At 34.3% G+C, this 24004-nt stretch overlaps 1 protein-coding gene across 9 annotated transcripts in view; it reads right to left on the bottom strand.

The window, feature by feature from the left end:
* The window catches only part of Qtman (queuosine-tRNA mannosyltransferase), a 379404-nt gene that overhangs the window by 193533 nt on the left and 161867 nt on the right, over positions 1–24004 (bottom strand). For all 9 annotated transcript variants that reach the window (XM_078017334.1, XM_078017340.1, XM_078017341.1 and 6 more), the window contains 2 exons: positions 19605–19772; positions 15633–15806 (listed from right to left, as the gene is read on the bottom strand). In XM_078017334.1, the coding sequence (XP_077873460.1) occupies positions 15633–15806; positions 19605–19772 (342 nt within the window). The remainder of the gene's footprint in view (positions 1–15632; positions 15807–19604; positions 19773–24004) is intronic.

Here is a 24004-nt window from a genome sequence, read left to right on the forward strand (position 1 = left end):
ATCCATTTTCATGGAGGCATATAATTTTGAGTATAGATTGGCTGAGGACATTTGCAGATAGGAACATAATTCTGGCAATACTAAAAAAGACATCAGGGGAGGGGGCTATTGGAAGAAGGTGGACTTCATAGATTTCTATTTCTTAGAAACGTTTTCAGGCAGTGATTCTTAACCCTGGCTAGAATAATGTGAGAAACTTGACAAAAAACACACCAATACCTGGGTCCATCCTCAGAGGGATGTGAACATGCAGATGTTTTTAAAGCTTATAATAAGCAACCAACACAGAAAACCACTAGTTCTAGGCTGTGCTTTACAAAGTTGGTTATAATTGTGGTTTGAATGGCCTCTTTTAAGAAAAAAAAATGTCCTTTATTTAAGGGAGAAAATCCAATCCTATTTTTGAGGGGCTATGTGTCAGTATATTTGAGTAATACAAATAGAGAAATACACTAATTAAACATTATAGCAGCGTATAGATTATCCATATAAGAACAAATATGGTTTTAAATGCTTCAATAATTCCCCAAAGCATCTGAAGTTGAGGTAACAACTCAAAGAGGTCAGTTCAGGTACACAATCCAAAGATGTGTTTCGTGGAATGATTCTTCATCAACTAGAAAAGGGTTTTACTACCTAAGGATTATATTTCTAAAGGGCCAAAATTCAAACACAATCTTTTCTGAAGTAATAAGAAGAGTCTCTGAAACAGAAACAAAAACTAAAAGTTCTTGGATTTACAGTTATTTGGGGGTATGTTATGTGTACTACACATTTGTCTAAAGCAAAGTACAAAATCTTATACTAGCTGTTTTTCCGAACACATACATTTAAAGGCATATCCTTTCTGTTAAAAGAAATAAATAATAAGCCACCATCATATATTAATGCTTACTTATTATATATCTCCAGTGGGGAGACCTGTACCTGCAACCAACCTGCACATTCAGAAGATGTATAAGAAATACTTGTAAGCATGAGCAGAAACAGGTTTTCAACTGGAGCCACATACTTGAAGGTTGCATGGAATGATGCATATAGTGATACTTTGTCTAAGAAATGAGAAGTAGTTTCACTGACTTTTATTAATTATAAAAGCCTTGTTCTGTAAGTACTAACAATGAAAAACAGTCATAGGATATAAAACAAAACAAAGACAGATAAAAGAAAAAAATAAAACAAAACAGAGCAGGGGAGCTGGGTGCAGTGGGCCAAACCATTTATCTCAGAGACTCACAAGGCTAAGGCAAGTTGGAGACCAGCCTGCCCAACTTAACTAGACCCTGTCTCAAAAAAAAGGGGCGGGGGAAGGCTGGGGATGAAACTCAATGATAGAATACCCAGGGGTTCAGTCCCCGGTACCACAAAAAATAAATTAATTAATTAATTAATAAGAGATTAGGGAAAATATACCCATAAGTATTAGAAAAGTTTGTTGGATATCCCAAGTACTTTAAAAGGATTAACTAAGGGCATACATAGCAAAAAGTTATTGAAATGTATGTATTTAGTAATGAAAGAAGAAACAGAGAAATACACTAAATAAACATTATAGCAGCATACAGATTATCCATATAAGAACAAATATGGCTTTAAATGCTTTAATAATTCCCCAAAGCATCTGAAGTTGAGGTAGCAACTCAAAGAGGTCAGTTCAGTTATACAAGTGGCAGTTAAAGTTGATAAAGGATAAAAGAGTACTTGCAAGGAACATATACCACATATCATGTGAAGCACTTTACCTACTTTACTCTCTCTCACATAATTTCCACTTGACCCCTGTGATTTATTGTGAGGGCAACTAAGGATCCAACTAATTAGACCAATTACCATCTACAAAGTGGCTAAGCCCAGACTACAAACCAGATCTGACTTCTGAGCTTATGTTCTCCCCAGCATCAAACTTCTTCTTACATTACATGAAACCCTCCCTCACTCACACATGGGTGCAAAGACATCTGTGCACACACATCCACACACAATGGTGTGCTATAAAGTAACCAGAACTTCCACGTACCCCTAGTGAAGTCAGCCAGTTTATTCATATAGAACTCAAAAGATTTCCAGGAAAGAGGGTTCACATGACAGCCATGGGAAGAAGAACAGGCATGTTGCCAAAGTCATCCTGCAATAGAAATTTTAAATAGCCTCTGGAGATATATATGGAGGGAAAGCTTAAGAAAAATTTTAATCATAAAAGCTAAATAATTTATACAAAATTTGCAAAGAGGAAGCATAAAAAATTTGATTGGTTCACTCAGTATCTGTGATATCAAGTCCCAGAAAAGGGAGATGAGAAAATTACTTTGAGGTTATGGGTTTAAAACGCTGGAAACTCCTATTCCTCAGTCTTAGAATAAGTTTTCTATGAGTAGCCCACCATTTACTGGAAGAGCAAAATACATGTAAGCAAGTAGGTTGGCTGAGTCATATGCATTTCACCTTATAATGAGCTGCAGATCAGAAAATTAGATATTTTCAGCGAAAAAGAGCAACACATTGTGATGCAACTGAAATATTTGAGACTTCTAAGAAATTTCTGAGGAGACTGTTGTACTTGGTAAATCCTGGCTAATTCTACACTGCTGATTACTAATACAGCAAGAAACCTGGCTCCACATTTCTACTGCTCTCATGTATTTTTCAGTCTGGCTTCTAAAAAATGATTTTGCTGCTATAATGTTCTAATAACCCTGGGTTAAAACTTCTTTGTTGCAGTTTCCCCAGCTATAAAAACAAAGGAAGTGGACCAGGAGAATTCATTTTTAGATATCAATCTTTCCACTTCTGAAGAGTTCTAATTCAATTCTTTGGTAAGAAAAACAAACAAACAAACAACAAAAACAAGAAGAGCTTAATTTGAAAAGAAAAAAATAATTTTTCTACAAAGGAATCTGGTTGACTTTTTTTCTGATATTCCCATTTCAGTTTACAATAAAATAATTTTTAAAAACTTATGAATTTGAGTTCATTCTCTCCCTTGTCTTCTACTTCCAAAACAATATATCACCTGATCTTAAATACTCCAGTTTCTCATTGTTTCTTGTTTATGTCCTTTCAAGTCTACACTCATAGCCTGAGACAGAAACTCCCTCTTCAATTAGCAGGAAATAATTATAATATCCACTTAAGGATTTGGTATTGTAAAATGAGTTTTGGTAGCATAAAAATGAAATGTAGTTTTGAATATATCAGCCCTTTCTCCATAGAATCACTTGGTCTGCTCTGGGCATCAGCAGATGCTTAATAGAGATGATTTGCACTGAGTTTGAAAGAGATGTGTGTCCTGAGCAGATAAGTAAGCTCTCCATGTGCAAATGAATTTAGGGTTGCAGGCCATATTCATGAACTCAGAGTTAGAGGATAGGAGTAGGAAGCACTGGACAGGGGACTGAATTTCAAATGAGGAAGATATTTCCATGAACACATGGAAATATACAGAAGAGTTGCTAAAACTCCATTTCCTGTTTTGACACCCACTAATTACATGTAGGATCACATATGACACATACAATGTGAGAACGAACTGTGACTCACCTTATATTTGACCAAAAAGGCAGAAGACGCACAAAATACATAGCAACAGTGCACACATGGTCCTTGGATTTAATATTCTTAGCAATATTTCCTAGAAGTATTTTGACACTCAATCCAGCATGGTATAGACAAGTGGGTACTAGTACACAATATTCTTTAAAACAAAAACTGGAAGTTGTCATAAAGCAGACATCATCTGATCCTCTTAAAATTACTGAAATTACACAGTATTACAGTTTTGGGCACAATTCTGGCTCTCCAGAATATTAAAGAAATGGCATAGATTAATAAAAGCACAAAAGATAATCTGAGAACACACTTTACATAAAGTAGTCAACTTTTATTTAATGCTCAATATACCTTAAGTGTTTTACCGAATACCTTACATACAGAACTTCATTGGTTCTCACAAAAAGCCAATGAGACTGATATTACTTCCATGCTTCACAAATGAGGGGATAAAAAGAGGTGGGTGAGTTCTAGCAACTTCCTTAATGTCAGCCAAGTGGTTAGCAATAGCCATGGTACTGAACCACAGCTTGGTTCAACATCAAAGACACTTTCTTAGGCAATATACCATGCTGCCCTATCATCACACAGCACTGGATCTCAGGATTTCCTATTCAAAGAGACTGCAAGTGATTCAATTATTGAACTCTGAGAAGATTAAAAGGAGAATAAGAGTACAGAGGATTTGATATCCTTAAAATTTTTATACTCAATTTTTATGAGACAGTAGCAAATAAAAAGCAACACTTATCTTGTTTCTATTTGCAACAAACTGAGTAATATCAAGTGAGTCAAAGGGAAGAGCAACTCCAACAAAAACTTCTGCAATGGCTGTTCAATATAACAAACCACACCAAGTTCTAAACTCTAACACTGAGGCAAGAGAGACCCTTGATGTTCAGCTCCATCTACATGAGCCTCACACCTCAGATTCAATTTACACAACTCTGAATTCACCAGCTTTATACCAACAATTCTAATAGTATATATATTGTCTTAGCTACCATAATCAATTCTTCAAATCACCCCAATAGGGGCTGAGGTTGTGGCCTAGCAGTAGAGCACTCACCTAGCACATGCAAGGAGCTGGGTTCGATCCTCAGCACCACGTTAAACAAAAAATTTAAAAACAACAAAGGTATTGTGTCCAACTACAACTAAAAATATATTTTAAAAAATCACCCCAATACTCCTTTAATCAATAAATTGCTTCATCGACATGCCAAGTTTATGGTCAGTGTATTCCTGCGAATTTCTTCCCTTTCATCTGAATGCTACTTTCCTGGTTCAAGTCTTTGATAACCTATTTTGACAGTGTTTCTCTTGTTTCTTTGCTGCCTCTTCCCTTTTCCATCAGCATTCTGTTTATCAACACCAAATTTCTCATTTTATAATATAATGGCTTCCTAATGAATACAGGTCAAAATCCAGATTCCTCAACTTTTATCCCCATCTCTAGTCTTCACATAACTCATTCAAAGGTATTGTATTTCTTCTAGAGACAACAATTATTCACTTCACAAATATGTGTACCTATTCTCTCTCTTCACAACATGCCTTCTCACTCATCCTAACCCATTCCACATTCCTTAATAGGAAGAAGCAGGAGCACAAATTAGAGCCGAACAGTTTGGGTAGCTGTGGGATTTCAGGCAAGCTTAACCTTTTGAACCTTACTTATCTCACTTGCAAAATAAGGACAGTAGTACCCAGTCTGCAGGGATTTCATAAAGACAAGAAGTAATGTACATAAACAGCATGCCCAGAAAAAGCACTTGAATAATGAAAATAACAATAATATTATTGTTGATATTTGGAAATAACAATAATGTGACAGCCATTATTGTTATTTCCAAAGCTTAGTACATCTTACATGCTCAGCTCAAATGCCACAAACAGCATATTTATTTCCCTCTCTTATACTTACAGACACTTGAACATGCCTATTACTCTTATATAGTTCCCCCACATAAAGGTTAAGTATCCTCTATCATTTATCATTTTGTACCAGAATATCCTATATTTACCAAACACCAAGCCTTTAATAGATGTTGGCTGAACAATAGCATATATAAAACCTCAAAGAATTAATTACTGTTGAGTATGTTTTGTTGAACCTAATTACTTTAAAGTAGATTCTTAAAGGATTTTCTATATGAAAAAGTCTTTTATCTCTAATTTCTTAGGGAATGAGCCATTTTAGGTAAGAGATTATTCTGGTAGCTTACTATTCAATGGCACATTCCAAATTTTTTAATATTTAATGAAAAACTTTCTAGAACATCCCATAGCACTCTCAAATAGAATGCTGAACAACTAAAATTACTTCTGTACTGAATGGTTCACCCATCCTTAACCACTAGTATGGAATGTGTACCTATTATAGTTGATGGGTAGATGTAGCCAGTGTACAAGAGACATTCCCTGCCAAATGACACAGTACCTATGCCTCCAGATGAAAGTGTTTGGCTGCTGTCATGTGGGTCGATAGGATATGAGACAGCCTCTTCCTTTATTTATTTATTTGAATTAGGGGTAAACTTTATATCTTTGATTGTTTTATAAAATTACTAGATTTTTCAGAATTTTGTTGCCCTCACTTTTGAGATTAAAGACATAATAACTGGGTAAGCTTGCAAAAATCCCTGTCAATAGATAACCAAAATGCTGATGATCAGAGGATTAATAATGTCATTAATACTTAATGAAAACTTGTCAAGTTGTAGGCGCTATGATCAGTGAGAACATTATAGAATAATCACCTCAATCCTCATGCTAAAACCTAAGAGGTGGGTACTATTCCAATTTTTGTTTCCCAATTGGGAAACTGAAGCTTGGCAGGTTAAGTGATTTACTCTAGGCTGAACAGCAATACTAAGTGGCAGAAGCCAAACTGAAATCCTGCTACATCACACTGCTGACTAACCTTTCATTCAGCATTTCTAAAAATAGAGTGTTTGGAATATAAGAGCATTTTTAAAAGCTTAATCTTTCAAATATCATAATAACTTAATTGTGATCTAATATGCACTGTCCATAGCCCTCATTTAACGAATAGAGTATACAAGGCATAAACTGTTCTTGCCTTGATGTCTCCACAATGATGACCAGTCATTGTGCTCTGAGCCTGATGAAGGGAAAAGAGCCTAAGTGGGCCTTTCACTGAATTCTCGTCAACTGTGTCTTGAATTTATCCAATGATATTTGTTCTCATCATTTGGTAGAAGCCCTTCTTCCTTACTGCTTTTGAGCTGATGCCCCTAGCTTGGTATATTCTCTGATTTGCAGTTATTTCATTGCACCGTCTTCTATAAGGGCCTTTGCATCTTATCTCCCAGATTTCTTACGACAGGTCTGCAAGAACCTAAGAAAAAAAATGGACATCAAGATTCTGATGTAAAATCTTTTCTCTATACTTGAAAACAGGAAAAATTTCCTATAATGCAATGCACAGTTTTTGTTGTTGCTGTTGAACTCAGAAAGCATTTCTGAGTGGGGTCATTCCTAAGTCAAAGAAAGCAGAAACCTAAGTGTTGGAATTAGCCATTCACATGGATGATAATTTCATTAAAAATACATTTGCAGCAAACAAGAGTTTGTTTCTGTGTAACGTCATGGGTACGTGTGTGTACATGTGTACTGAAAAGCAAACTACCTCTTCTTTCAACAAGAATAGTAAAAGGAAGATGGTTGGGATCCAATGCAGCATGAAATATTTTTATTGGTTATAAAGGAGATTCCATGATGGTGAATGGTATTCAACATTGGAATGATTTAACAAAAGGATTTTTTTCCATAATGTGATTCTATTAAAAAAAATAAAATGACATACAAAGGAAACACATTTTTGCATTCATTTTTAAGAGCCAAAATGATTGTTCACAAATATGAATATGTTTAAATTTATAAAAACAAAACTTTTCTTCTACTACATTGATATTCAACTCAGTACCTATTATATTATTTCATAAAGTAGTTTTACAATTTATAGTTTTACAAATATGTATTAGTATATGTCTAACATGAATACTTTCTCAAAATATCTGAGAAATATGACCACATGTGGTAGGAAGATTAAGGTGTTTTCTGGCACCCCGCCTCCCCAAAATGCAGAACACTTGATGGCAGAAAAAAAAGTTTTTGGTGGGGAGGCATGGGGGCTGCCTTCTGTCCTATCAATCCACAAATTCTCAAATTACAGATCTGCTGTTGTGTTCTGACACATCTGCTTTGCAATGTAAAATAGTGTTTTCTTTAATAAGAATTCTTCAAAAAGCCCTTAGGCTCCTCGCCTTTGTTTGCACAGCCTGAGAGTTTTCATTTAAAGTTTTCACACTGTTTTTAAAATTCCCCATTTTTGTTTCTAAATTAGTTAGGAAAAGTCCATAAACCTCTGTTTTGTCTTCACTGTTTAAGCTACATGGAAATGGAAGAGAGAAGCACTCAGAGAAATTCCTAAGGACTCAATAAATGAGATTACCCCAGTGACCAACATCTTTTCCCTCTCTCTTTGGCTGTTAAAAAATGTAGAACGTAGGAAAGTGGAGATGTTCTTTATAGAATTTCCATACCAGGGATGTAAAATCTACTATGAATCAAGGAATCTCACAGGTACAATACTCCTTTTTTTTTGGTTTTGTTTTGTTTTCTGTGTAATTCTGACAGTTCCATATGGTAGAAAATAGGATTAAACAAGGAAATAATAACTAAAATAGATAAAATTCTATCCTAATGATCACAGCAAGGTTGATACTGTGGTGACTAAATTGGACTTAAAACTCAGATAAAGTATATATTACTTTATCTATAGTAAGTACATTTGCTTCAATTTGCTTCGAGTCCAAACTTAAACTCCTAAGGATATGGTTTCCATTCATCTCTTCATTAAAAAAATAAGTACGTGACTAATTTTTAAAGGTCTCCATAGAAAATATATAGTTGACTTTTTTACATTAATTATGTATAACCATATGAAAAAAATGTAAACTTTTTATCCACAATGTAATGGAATAAAGAAGGTAGGTGACTGATAAATATATATGAATACCAATCTTGACATCATGAACATATGTCTCTTTTCAATTATAATCCCATTGAATATTATTTGAAGAACATGGTATCCACTTGGACACACCCTTTGCATGGGTCCCTGATGGAATTCATTGGGAAAACATTGATCTATTTCAAGGATAAGTGATGCTACTTTTTAATTTGCTGCACTTCTACAATACATTCTTATATAATCCAATTTGTTGGGAGTGAAGATAATCTAGTTTCACAAAAATCATGGATGCTCCCTTACTAACAAACCCTGTAGGAGGTACAGATGGAAAAAGACTAATGCTGTGTGGATGCAAATTACTCCACCCTTAACATCTAATGGGAAGGGTCAGACTCTGCTTTGTAATGCTCTAAGATTTCATGATAAAACCTAAGGCAAGACAGTTTGGATAATTGAGAGGTAACTAGAAACAGAAAACAAAATGTTTTTCTTACACACATGAAATTGCAATCTCAGCCCATAGCTGATTATTTAAAGTTTTCCTTCTATTTTCCTTCTTTAGGCCCATTTTCAATTATACTATCAGAATTCTTTCTCAAAATTTCTTATACCTCTTGAAGCATCTTCTCAATATTTTAAAAGTCTGCTTTCTAAAGCCTGAGTCCTTTCCTTCATAATATTACCACAACATACTCACTTTCATCCAAACTCCCTGTCAATTCTTTTGTCTATTTCTTCTTCACTAGTCAAAAGTCAAATACTAGGGACCAGGACTCTCTTTATACAAGGAGCAGTACAGCGAGACAGTTATGATTTTCAATTTTAAAATAGCTTAAACATTTTTTGATTTCTAGTTCTATCTTTACTATATTGCATACATGTGAGTATGGTCAAAAGTAACAGATTTTCTATATCTCAGTTTCTTCAACTATTAATTGGAAATAACTTTTAGAGTTGTAGAAAAAGTAAAATGTTAAAATGTGTTATCATATGCCAAGCACAACGTAGGGATTAAAGTAATATTCAATAAGGATAGGTTTTATGGTTAGCTCTATCTTCTAAAGATGATTGTCAAAAAGCAACCTGAAAATTCTTCAGATATTCCAATTTTGTACAACTGAGACTCGCACAAAACTCTAGACATTTGAAATTTTCTTATGACTGCTAGTGTTTTCCTAGCAGTCATGATATGAAGTGAAGAAATACTGACTTTCAGTAACATCTACCTCAGCAGGCTCCAGGATTCCTTCCTTTTATCTCTATATCACACACTTATGAACAAGAATTTCCATTTGAAATTGGCCTTGAAACACACAGTAAAACTGTCTAAATTTTCAAACAAATGTATATCCTTTAATATAGGAACAGTCTTTTATAATATATTCCAGTAAACTATATCATCTGAATGAGTTTGAGAAGATATTTATCTTCTAATAATAATACTGAAAAACACTCTTTGTTTACCATCAATCACCTGGCAATCCCAGAAGCTTTACTACAAAAGGAGTTTCTTTCTGCAACCCAACAGAAAAGGGAGATTCATTTGGTGGCAAAACTCTAATCAAGGAGATCTTAAAAGAGCATATTGAAATATCCTCTGGTCACCTAAAGCTTAAGGATATTACAACTGCACAAAAAGACCTTAAGATGTTGATTGTTTGGATGAAAACACCTCATGCACATCTTAGGGGTATGGGATAGTATTTACCTCCACTTGTTGTCATTCATAATTGCTGCCCAAAGTGGATTACACATTTCCTTACATTCTTAAAATGAAACTTACTGGTTACCATTTAATCTCTCTTAATAAATCATAGTCATCCTTTTGATGTACAAGCTGTACAATCATGGAGAAATGTCTGCAGGGGTTATTTGATGTGCAGAGTTGGTTACCCTGACATAGAATGGCTACAGGCTGCTATGTTTTTTCACTTCCCATATATTTTTTTAAATAGTTTATCTCTCTCCTCCCTTGTTGTCAAGCTGTCACTCAGCTGTCACTTTTTACTGCTGTCAGTGTGCCTGCCTTTATCACACCCCCAATTTGGTGCTGCTAATCTGCTGTCAGCTAAAACATCAGATAATCAAGACCTCTGAAAATTGCATTAACAATCAGTGGTGGGCTGAGCAATAGATGGAGATTTTGAGATATGAGTTCTAGTTCCTGCTTTGCCTGTATTTAGCTGTGTGACTGTAAGGAGACATATAGCTTCTCTGGGCCACACTGGTCCCTTCATCCATAAAATGAAGAACTATTTGTATGTATGTCCATGTGTATATATGTTTTTGTGTGAAAAACAGACAAAGATAAAGAGATATCACAACCAGACCTATATTTCTCTGGCTACCAGGTTAAAAAAAAAAGAGAAATATATATATAATGTTTTTATGAGTTAAAAGAACTCAGGAGGTGGAGGGTACCACTGACTCTTAAATTGTTGAATTCAAGGACACTTTCAAACATCACCTCACTTAATCTCAATGCTCTGAATTTACTTCTAATCATCTCTTTACACTATCTTCCTTTTGTTGCACAGAATAATCATCTCATTGTTGACTTTATGAATCTTTTCTTCTCATTTTAATCTTGGGCTTTTCCTTCAACAATTCCTTAAGCAGACAGAGTGAGTGCCAAAGGCAGCCCATGTTAAAAAGAAAGGATGATGAGGAGTAACTAGCCAAGGAGCCTGGGAAGGAGCTGCCCATGTGAAGTCATAGTGTGTCAGATGCTGCTGGTAAATTAAGAAGGATGGGTACTAAGGATTGACCAAAGGATTTACAGGTATGGAGCTCATTGATGACCCTGACAAAAAGTTATTGTTAACAGCTCTGACAGAATACAGTGTAAATGAAATTGGAAGCAATAAGTATAAACAACAATTTTGGTGAGTTTTGCTACCAAAAGAAGTAGAGAAACGAAGCATTAGCAAAAGGGAGAAATGGAATCACGAGAGATGCTTCTTTTTTTTTTCTTTTTTTCCTTAAAGAGAGATTTTTTTTTAAGATATAAGAAATAGTAGAGTTTTTTGTATACTAATAGGAACAAACCAGGAAAAAAACAGTAATGATTCAAAAAAGAGGAAAATTATTAATGAAGAACATAGAACGAAAAATTCCTGAAACAATAGGCCATGAGTACGTGAGAAAGATGGGTTCTCTCAAAGAAGTGAAGGTGCATCCTTAGCTTGAACCAAGGGCAATTCATCCATAGCAACAGGTGTGAAGAGGAAGAATCTGCACCCAGAAGTACACAACTGGGCAGACACTGTGTCACTATACAGAAGTTTCTTTCTGACTGCTTCTATAGTCTCAAACATCAACTGAGAATGAACATAGAAGACTTGGAGATTTCTAAAAGAAAAGGAGAGAGAAAGAAAAGGAAATGAAAAAAAAAGAGAAGGAATGATTTACCACCTAAACATGTGGAAGTGTGGTATGTGTGCAGCTGGCCCAAAGGATCTGTGTGGAATTAGGAGTATAAATTCAGAGCACATTAAAAAGTACAGATAGATGTTTTTTTGTTTGTTTGTGTGTTTCCAGTCATCTTTAGTTCTATGAGTGCAGGTAGAAAGTAAGTGAAGAAATGAATTTAATCAGACCTGGGGAGAGAAGTGAAGCAAGGATGTAAAAGATTTGAGATCATATGCAAGACAATAAATATGATAAAGGAATTTGGAAGTTAAGCTGGATAAATAAAGAAGAAATAAGAACAAAATGAAAGTAAAAAGTTCACTTAATCGATGGATGGTACATTCTTGTAAGGTCAAAGAATATTTCAGTTGAGGTGACAAGAAAACAAATAAACCAACCTCTCTATTTGTATTAGACTGACCTTTTGGCAGAGTAGTACTCTATTTTCTTGTGTGCATTACAGAAGTCTGGAGGTTGAATGGGAATAACTCACTAAATGCAGAAGACAACAGATGTGCCAAATTACACATTAGTGGGGGTAAGGAAGTTAATAAAACAAAATAATCTTTTACTGGGGGTCTGTTTCATACCAGGCACTATCCTAGACATTTGGCAAACATCATTTCATTTATTCTCTAAAGCATCCCTATGAAGTGACAAAGTAAACGTAATTATGACTATTAAAGAACCTAGGTTCTGGGTCACTCTGAGTCTGGCAAAAATCACAGAGTTAGAAAGTAGGAGTCAAGACTGAAATAGATGTATATGTGACAACAGTATTTAAGAGCTTTCCAATCCTCAAATGTTTAATATGGATAATGGAATGCTGTTGAGAGAATAATCTCTCTTGTTATCATTTTTCTAGACTTTAGAAGTAAGGCAGGAGATGGGTTAGTAGAGCAATAGATAACAGAAGGTATCACAAGCCCAATAATACTGAGTGCCTCAGTGACTGACAAGCTCTGAGTTTCAACACACATCAACTGTATCAATCCTCACTATTTTTGCTGGGAAAGTAGCTCTTTCCTCTTCTTTGATTAATATCTATTACATTACATATAGGATGTTATATTAATAATCTAACTCCATCTTATGCTTTATTTTTTAATATTTTAATTGTAGTTAGACACAATACCTTTATTTTATTTTTATGTGGTGCTGAGGATCGAACCCAGAACCCCACATGTACTAGGTGAGAGCTCTACCACTAAGCCCCTGCTTTATTTTTATTTAAATCCATTTTACCATGACCAAATAATGTGTGTGTGTGCACACACACACACACTCATACATACAGAGAGAGAGAGAGAGAGAGAAAGAGAGAGAGAGAAGCATTCAGAAGTCTTTTTTTTTTAATCACCTTGGTTATTTTGCCTTTGGAATTGCTAAATATTTTTCAACATCTCAACAAAATAATAAGCTTTTAAAACTGCAGGCATTAGAATGATTGTCATTCATGCAAATAATCACTTACTTACACTATATGAGTTTGGGTTGTATAAAGCAAATTACCATTTGAAAATAATTCAAATAACACTCTGGGCTAAGACCTTGCTTATGAATGTTATCTTGGCCACAATATTTCTTAACCTTCTTCTATTTAGCTAGATTCCTTTATGGTAATATGGTTCAAATTAATAAACTATTCAATTGCCATAGGTGTATTAAACATATTATGTTATAGAAACATATCAGATGTAAATGAATTTTAAAACACATATTTACTTGGAAACCTAGAGCAGTAACAAGATGAGCTATAACTACCTACTCACTTACAGATGTACATTGCTATCTCTGAACAAATTAAAAACTTATTTCTAAAAACAAACCCAATATTTTAAAAATTCAGGTTCATAACTGTGTTCCAGTGAATAATAAGTGTAAAGTATAACAATAAGAGCTTTCAAAAATTAAATTTTCCCATCACACATAAGAAAACTATGTCTACAGAAATATATACACACACATACACAGTTAGCCCTCTGTATCCATGGGTTTCCATTCAGGGATTCAACCAACTGCATATCCAAATTATTTGGGAAGAAAGCAATATGTCTGTACTAAGTATACACAGACATTTTTCTTGTTGTAATTGCTCGACTAATGCCATATAATCACCATCTGCCCAGCCCTTATATTGTATTAAGTATTACAAGGAATTTAGAGATGGTTTAAAGTATATGGGGAGATGTATATATGTTAATATAAATACTATACCACTTTACATAAGGAACTTGAGTATCTGCAGATTTTGATATCCCTGACATTTAGGTCTTGGAACAAATCCCTCACACATATGAAGATATGACTATACACACATATGAAAACACATGCCTACACACACACACACACACACACACACACACACACACACACACACACTTGAAAATTGATTGTCATTATGGTTGCATTTAGCTTTATAGTTATCAAAAAGGCAAATAAATCATGAAACGTTATTAATAAATGACCAATAATGACAGGAAGCTTTAACATTAAACAGAAATTAGAATCAAAAGTTATGGAAGCTAAACTTAATCCAGTCTGTGACAATGACAGGGTGATTGCAAGACAGTCTCTACTTCTCTGGGCTTCTGTTTTCTACTATGCACAAAGTAAGGATTGGGCAAGGTGGTCTAACTTGAATTTTATGACTCATTAACTTGATTTGGTATGGGGATATTTTTTTGTAGATGAAATACTAACTAGTAAGACACTCACATAAATCATCATTAGGGGTGCAGATTAGGACTACTGACCCTACAGCAAAATCTGGGTGAATTCAGTAAATCTAGAACACAGAGGCTAATGCTGACCTTCTGCACAGCACCTAAGGACATTAAATCATCTCTGGCCTTCATTGCAAAGATGGGGTAGAAACAGCTGTCCCCAAACTTCTTCTAAGGATGCAGTTACAAAACAGCATCATACCCAGCTAGTGTGAGTCCCACTGAAGAAAAAAAAAAAAGAACTTTGTATTCACATAGGACAAATATTCCTGATAGTAGTAAAAATAGTTTTGCTAGGTTTTAATTGAAAGTGAAAAGGGATTCCAGAATGTTCCCTTAGAGCCACATCATCCATTGCTAATTCAGGGTGGGCCCAGTAACAAGGGTAATAAAAAATGTCCTTAGCAAATGAGAAAGAGAAATGGCAATTAAGTATATTGGCAACCCAATATGGAAGGCTTAATTCATTATAAAGATAATATAAATAATAAAAATGAAGAAAGAAAAAGATTAGAGGAAAATAGCAGTGAAACTGAAAAGTCATCCAGAAAATGAGGTTTTAACGTTACTTTTTAAAAGAGTGATTATTATGCATTTAAACCAGTGGCTCTAAGGCTGGATGTAAAAGTTGACAAATATGTTTGACAATAACTTTTTTAATAAATAACAAACAAAGAAACATGATAGTAAGTTTTAAAAGCCAAAGCAACCTACTTTGGGAAATAAATAACAGTAAAGAAAGGAAGAATTCAACATCTGAACTAACCACCCAGTGATCCAATGAACATAACACTTACTGAAAAGTACAGTGTGGTGAGAAAGAACTCAACTCTCTATTAACCATGCTTATGCCAATATGTTAAAATTGGCAGGAAAAAACACTGATTTCTATACATTTGAGAAGTAATTTATGATACAATATTGAGAACAGAGTCAAACACACTGACCTGCTCACATCAGAAAATCTGATGGGAAAGTAAATAACTTGGCACTTGGGTCTGATGATGCTTTCCAGATCCTTGGGTCTGTGATCAGGAATCAGCTTCATAAATTTTCCAATGGAAGTGAGAAATGACTCCATATTAAAAACTGAGTTGAATACCACCACATCAGCCACCAGGCTTTAAAGGAAAAAAAAAATAAATGCAAATGATAAACTCAGATTCATTCAGAGAATTTTTTATAAGCCTAAAACCTCTGTGTATTAATTATAGTTTACATTGTACTTCAGGATTCCAAAGAACACTTCACTTCCCATCAGTATCTCTCAAAATGTCTCTATTAATAGATAAGTGAGTTTCATTAGTGTTGTATCATGGGAAGTTGGATTGGTGGCAACAGGGAGGAAAGACAACAGGCAAATTTAATGATTCAGTGTGATCACATGGGACTTCAAACCAAAATATGCTTCCCCATAATGCCCGGAACTTTCCACATTACCAACAATATTTAATTTAGAAAAAAAAATTTAATTGTAGCCCATCTGCCAAGATTGAGTTTCTCTGTCAATGATATACTTTGTTTTATACTGTAATATTAAGAAGGGAATGTTTGCTGGACTTCTTGCCACCTTCATTCAAGCTAGGCCATGGTATTTTCAAAACATTTTGGTCAAAGTCTGTAAGTGTATTCTCTGCTTTAGATATTGCTTCAATAAACTGTGTTATGTTTTTCTGGCACAAGCCTGTGATCCCAGTGGCTCTGGAGGCTGTATTAGGAGTACCATGAGTTCAAAGCCAGCCTCCAGCCAAAGTGAGGCACTAAGCAACTCAGTAAGACCCTATCTCAAAATAAAATATAAAACAGGGCTGGGGATGTGACTCAGTGGTTTGCGTGCCCCTGAGTTCAGTCTTCAATAGCAAAAAAAGAAACTGTTATGTTTTTTAAAGTTCTGAAATTACATGGGAAGGGTAATAGTATCTCTACAAATCAACTTATTTCTCTATATTATTTGGGGTCACCAGAGAAGTAGACAAATTAGTGGAAATGGATCTAGAAATACATATCATTTGTCCCACTCATTATATATATATATAATGAACACAGTACCAAAACTTTTAGAATTAAACAAAACAAATATACTACTGATTATTGCTTTTGACAAATAAGATTGTACTCCTCAATATTTTACAAAAATAACATAAAAATATTTTTATAAGAAAATGTGAGGGGGAGGTAGAAGAAGAAAGAAAGAGGAAGTACTTGGGACTTAAATATAGCAAATTATATTCCATGCATGTATGATTTTTGTAAAGAATGAACCCTACTATTATGTATAACTATAATGTACTAATAAAAATATTTTAAAAAGGAAAAGCTTAAAAAAACTGAAGAGGAAAACATGAAAGAAAATGTTATGTGATATAAGCATATGGGCAGTTTTCAGATTGCCTGTAATATTTACCTGGACACAAGTGAACACAATTTAGAATCATGGATGAGCTGGATAGAATCTGAATGTGTAATATGAATCAAACTGAATTAATAAATCACTGTTTGGATTTTTGAAAATGACTTGTTATCATTTAACCAATGATTCAGTGTCACTGGATCTCAATGAAATGCATCCAAACACTTCCAAAACAGGATATAGATAAACAGATACAGCAATTTTATTTCACCCTGAAAATGACAGATCAATAACACTGAAAACATTAAAGTCCATAGGAATGTAAAACACAATAAAATAAGTATCGCTTATAGATACAATAGGAATGCCTTACCAAATCCTCAATTTCATTTATACCATATTTCCTGAAACAGCCAGATTTACTATTATTAATACATAGTAGAATGAAAAAAATCAATGAGCAAAATCTTATCATGCCACCTCCACAATTTTCCTCCAAAATTCCTTTTGCATACAAGTTTTTTTGTTTGTTTGTTTCTTTTAAAGTTCTTACCTGGTGCAAATCTGGGGGAATAGGAATGTCTGCAACATGGATAAAACAAAGGAAAGCATAGAAGTGCTGACATGACACTAAGCAATAAGGAAACCAATATAATAATATCCCAAAAGTTGAAGGATGTTTTACAGCTAGCCTGCTTTCACCATATGTCACATATTGTAATAGTGACCCACAGGTCATAATATACAGTTACGACATGTGTTCATAAGTCAGAGGGTTAGTGAAACCTCTGTTTAAGGTGAGTGCTTATGTCAGTCATCTTTAAAATCCTTAACTGCCACACAGTCAAGGAAGAAATCTGACAGTGCCAACAAAAGCAGAAGTCAGCAAGAAAACTAAAGAAACATTTGAGAAAGCAGGAGTCATACTTTTTGAAGAGAATCAGAACAAGACTGTTCTTTGACACTCTTATTTTTCCTCTGGACAACTGTGAGCCATTTTTTTCCCATTAAGAAGCCAAATTATGATGAAGTTCACTTCTTTCTTTCCAAGCTAGTCTATCAGTTTACCCTCTTAAGAAGAGAAATGCTGAAAAATTGTGTGCAAGCTTTTACAGACTCATTCCCTGTGAGTAAAACCAATCTTATAAAAGAAGGGAGGGGAGTGAGGTAAAATTTGTTTTAGATATCTGTTCTCAAAGGGCAGATAGCTAAAACCCAACCACTTACATTCTTAAAAATCTAGTCTGTGCTAAGTGAAAGACACAAAACTGTTTACAGAAATATTATTTTTGGTGCATTTGCTTCCTGATATAAATGGGTACAACTTCCATTAACTTTAAAGCCACCCATAAAAGGAAAAATAGACTTAATTTTTTTTTCCCAGTGTTTTCTCAGGGGTAATAAACACACATTATCTGAAGAAAAGAATGATGCTAATTCAAGAAATCATAGGAATATTACAAATGTTTTCCATATTGATAAAGCACAAAATGATTTTATTTTCATTTTTCAAACATATTTCCCTTTGTTTCAATATAAAATAAAGTATTTTAATTTTATTATGAAATTTTAAAACAGTTGCTTTTTTATGAGACATTTGACGTGAAGCAGTTCCACTCCATTTTGATAGCACTGCTACTTCACAATTGAAGCAGCCTGTAAAAATGATTACAGGAAAACATTTACAAAATGCTCAAAACACAGAATTATTACCATGTAGTTGTTTTCTATGTCAACTACACAATGGAACAGACTTGCAAGAGTTGAAGATCTGCTAAAACACATCATCAATCCCAAATGCTAATAATTGTTTAAAAAGGTGAGCAAAATGTATCCAATTCCTGCCACCAAGTCCATTTGATGCCTGTAGTTACTTGAATAGGATACAACAGCAGCCCCATTTTTCTGGAGTTGTTATTAACTTCTTTCATTAACTAACCATCAGGAGATATACTTCGTTGAAGTAACAATAGAAAAGGACCCTCACCTTTGAAATGTCATGGTATTTTAAGGCTGTGTCATTTCAGAAGACTCAATGTGGGGGAAAACACACACACACACACAGAAAGATTCATTTTCCATAATTTTCTGCCTTAAAAACAACCAAAAATATAGGGGAGGCAACATCTCTCAATCTATTACATTTTAATTTTTTATTTCTCTGTTAATTTCTATTTTAATTTTAGTTGAATACAGTGAAATTAATGGGTAAATGTGAGTTCACAAATTGACCTTTCTAAAAGTATGTTTTAAACAATAAATCATGGGATCAAGCGGTGAAGGTCCCTGTCAACCTTTTGATTCTATTTTAAATGTTGTGAAAAATACAGTTACACAATTAGTTCAACATATAATTAGATTGTTACATTTATGTATTTTATAAAAGGAGTAGCTGTGATCTTATATATACCAGAGAAGTACAAGCAGTTGGTATCATTAAAGTAATATTCAAACATTTGTACCTCCCTAAAGGTGTTTATAAGTATACAGTAGGTCTCCATATTTAAAAGCTAACCATCTATAAAGAAAAATATGGCAAAGAGGTAAATATGAAGCAACCTATACCCACCATGAAAGAATTTGGTTGTAACCATATTGAAAATCCCTCTCTTGACATTTCTTGACAGGATATACCAATTGGTTCTCATGGAAGTACAGAATCTTTTTCAATTTCCCAAGGTCAGGCCGAAGGGCAGTCAGTTCCGTCAGGTTAAGTACTGAGCTTGCAAAGAGGATCCTAGGAAACAAAGAAATTAGGGTTTACTGTCCCAAGCATGCTTGAAGGGGTCATCTTTTGCCCTTTTCTCCTCTTTCCACTTCCCATCCCAAGCAAAACATATCCCCTCTAGGGACACATCAATAGTTGAGCCCTAATACCATGTAGCAGCATTCTAAGTTTTGATCTCTTAAAAAGCAGCTGCTAAGAACTATAAAAGCCCTGAATCTCATTGGTCTACTCAGCTCAGTTACTGAGAGATGCAAAAAAAAAAAAAAAAAAAAAAAAAAAAGAAAGAAAAGAAAAGAAAAAAAAAAACTGGATGGATTTTATTGAAAAAGGCAAGAAAAGCTCTATCTGAAGGACAAATGGAACAAAGATAAGGCTGACTGGGGAATACTTTGCTTGCCAGTTTCATTACACTTTACTTCTTTATGCAACCAACTACTGAAATTCAATATATAAGTAGGAATGGCACATGTTCATGTTTTGACATAAACCCTTTTGATTTATGCAGTAGACTTATCTAGTATGGTCTTTTTCTCTTGGCATATTTTCTTGCCCCCCCTTTTAGAGTATCCCATAATTCTTATATTTAATTTTTTTTCCCTTCTCCATTACTAGACTGCTAATGGCACCAGATATACAATCTAAAAATCTCTTATATAAAGCACAGATAAGAGGTGAAGGAGGTTGATTCTTTGTCTGGATAAAATGAAACTGAAAGCATACCTCTATGCATGTGTTTAAATAAAAACAAGTATGTATTCACTCTCTCATTTCACAAGCATTTACTTAAATGTCTAGTAGGTGACATGGTCAAAACAGGAAGAACAGAAAAGATGGGGGGGAACAGCTTAGCAGGATGAATACTGACATACAAAGTATCAGAGGAACAAACAGAAAGGAGTACTAATCATCTGGGACAAGCTAGGAATGCTTCCCTAAAGCAATGCCTACCACAAATGGACACAAAAGAGGAAAAGAAAACCATCCCTGAGCAGCTGAGAACATTCAGATGGCACAATTTTAACAGAATGGCACCTTTAGAATATAATATAGCATACTTGACCTGTAGAGCTTGAATTCCCATTCCAAAAAAGTTATGGTCAGGAAGGTTAAGGTTTTTTTTTTTTCCCCTAGGATCACCCTGATAGGAAGTAGCAAAGCAGAGACTGCTGGTCTTCTAAGCCTGAAGTGCTTTTTATTACACACTGCTCTGAGTTGGTTGTGGACCACTTACATTGCAAATGCTTTTTTCTGTACTTAATAAATACAAAATATCATCCTTGTTATTACCATGATTACAACTACTATAAATCCTCCCTTGCTGACAAGCCAAATGGCTAACTTCAGGTGTTTATATGATCTGCAGCACTAGCCTTTCACACAAGAAGAATGATGACATAATGAGTGCATGTATCATAAATAGGAATTCAAGTGCCTTCTTCATGGCACACAAGAAGCACATAAGACCAAAAGCTAACAATCCCTCTTTAAACCACATTGCTCCACTAATGTTAGGGTTTATTTCTTTAAAGTTAAAAAAAAAAAGTTATTACCAAGGAGGTGCATTTAGTTTTTAAACTGTTCAGCTAGATACAATTAAAGCAAGCAGTAAAATCATGGTCACAAAATGCCCTATTTTGTTCAAAGATATCCCCATCACCACCATCAAAGTATAAGCCTTTCTAAAACTTACACTGAAAATTCTGAAATAAGAAGATATTTAGTTACCTACATATCTGATCCTTAGTGAGGAAAACCACAAAACCCTAATTTCAATCAAACAATTCTTTCCTTAAAGGGGAATGGATGGCATCTTGTGGGTCTATTTATTGAGTCCTCTTCCTCTAGTCCTATTCTCCCTGCCCCTCCTTACTACCTACACCATTGTAAGCAATGATTCCCATTTTTAATCATTAAGTCCTGAGCAAGCTCAATGTTTTTCACACTAAAAACAGAAAAATGAATTAAATACAGCCCCTATCTGACATTAATTACAAAGGAAAAAAATGATACCTCTTATAATGAAGAAATCCGGTAGATACCATCTTAACCAAGTAATCAAGCAATATGATCAATAATCGGATAAGGTGGAATCATGTGTTCCCAAATATGATGCACTGAGATAGGTAAAAATCATCAATGTAATATTTCTGCTGCAAATGCCTGATCTGAATTTGGCAATAAGGAAATGTTCAAACAGCTTAAAGAATAACTGAGCTGGATAACCAAAAATATCAATGTCATAAAAGAAAAAAAATCTAACTTAAAGGAAAATAAAGAGTCTCCAAAACACAATCCAGTGTTTGATCACTGAGTGGAATACTGGAATAGGATAAAAACAGAAATGAAAGCCATTATCAGGGCAACAAGGAAAATGTGAATACAGGCTGAAAGTTAAGATTTTTATCAATCTCGAGTTTCTTAAATATAATACTTTTATTGCAGTCATCTTAGAATATTCATGTCAAATTATTTACATGTGAAGTGTCATGATGTCTGCAACTAATTCTTAAAATACTTAGTAAAAATGCTACTACTGCTAATAAATATTCATGTGTATACAACTACAAAGAGAAATGCCAAATGTACTTTAGCAATTGACTGATCTGAATGAAATTCTGTATATGCAATCCATTGTCCTATTGCAAATTTTTGGTGAGTTAGACCTTTAGAAAACTATGGACTTGGTGGGAATGTGAACTGAACAGTACTTAAGTAGAAGAAAAAGAAATTCTACATTCCATAAAAAAACAAGCGCATCATATGTTTCTTGACATATCCAGTCATCAATTCATAGGTCAAGATTTTCTTCAGAGTGGACTATCAGTAGCAAATGTTGAGCCAAGGCAAGTCCTTCACTCCACTTTTTCTACATGCCCACTCTCCTTGCTGATGCATAATAAAGAATGAAACCTTCCAAAACAAACCTCCCAAATAAGGGAATGCAATACAGAAGAGAAATGATGACGATTTTCATAACATTAACCATTTGAGACTGCCCACTTTAACACTTCCTTCAGTTTAATTATTAAAAGAAAATCAACTGTAATTTTATAATACATCTTGAAATAGTACTCATTTATCTTTCTATCATTACTCAAGTACTTCTTTTGACTTTATTATTTGTAAAATGTTGCTTAAACTGGACCACAAGCAATACCTTAAATCTCTAGTTTGACACCCCAAAGAAATGATGAAGGTGCCCACAAAAGAAATGCAAGCATAAGCAATTTTTATTTTTCCCTCTACCATCAATTTTTAAAAGTTGATAATTACACAATGAATGGCATCAGTCAATCAGCAGCTAATCCCTAGGCTACCAATGTTCACCCTGCCTCAGGTGTTATTTAAGCAATAAATCCTAACAAGGTGTGCTTTATCATCCCACAGTGTGTCTCTGGCAGGAAAGGGCACAAGGTGATAGCAAAAACCACTAGGAACAAGATAATTCCTGACAGCTGCTGCTTGAGCACAAGTTAAATTGAACAGTTTATCTCAGCATGAAGATGTTATAAGGTTTTATGTTTAATATTTTTAAATTAACATAAAACCCAGAGAAAGCAGTTGGACAATCTTTCACAAACATGACATACTACAATCACTGTATAAGCTGGATTAGTACTTATTACCATGCTACTACAGAATTAAGCTGTTTTTAGACCACCAAAGAGCTTTAAATTGCAACTTTTGTCTCTGTAAAAGAAACCTATATTTAAAATGTCTGCTAAATTCAAATTAATGGCTACATCATTAGCTTGCTATTTCACCCAAAGTACTAGTAAGTTGCTATTATAATCGTCTAACCAAAATGGCTCTATGCTGCAAGCATATTAGCAACATTCCCCGTATTTGGGATAGTATCCATATACATGTTTTGATTGTTTCCAGCTCACATTGTATCTATAATTTGAGTCATATTTGCTTAAAGAATACAAAACAATTTAACACAATAAAATTTAAGATTAGGGATCGTACTTTTTTTTTTTTTGCTCAGTTTGAATAACCCAGTTGTCTGCTTTTCACCCTATTTCTATGTAAAAAGAGATGCCGAAATATACCTAAGTCCTATAGGAGTGTGAGCATTATTATCAAGATGCTAGTTTTATATCTTAAACAGTATGGAAGGAAGTGAAATAAAAACACAGAGGGCATACATTCAATATTCCAGCCACTGCCCATACAATCTAATAGTAACCCTTCATGGGCTAGGTTATCTCACTTTTGCCCCTTGAAATCTTTACAAC

This window comes from Ictidomys tridecemlineatus, chromosome 7 (assembly GCF_052094955.1).
Source record: "Ictidomys tridecemlineatus isolate mIctTri1 chromosome 7, mIctTri1.hap1, whole genome shotgun sequence".
NCBI lineage: Eukaryota > Metazoa > Chordata > Mammalia > Rodentia > Sciuridae > Ictidomys > Ictidomys tridecemlineatus.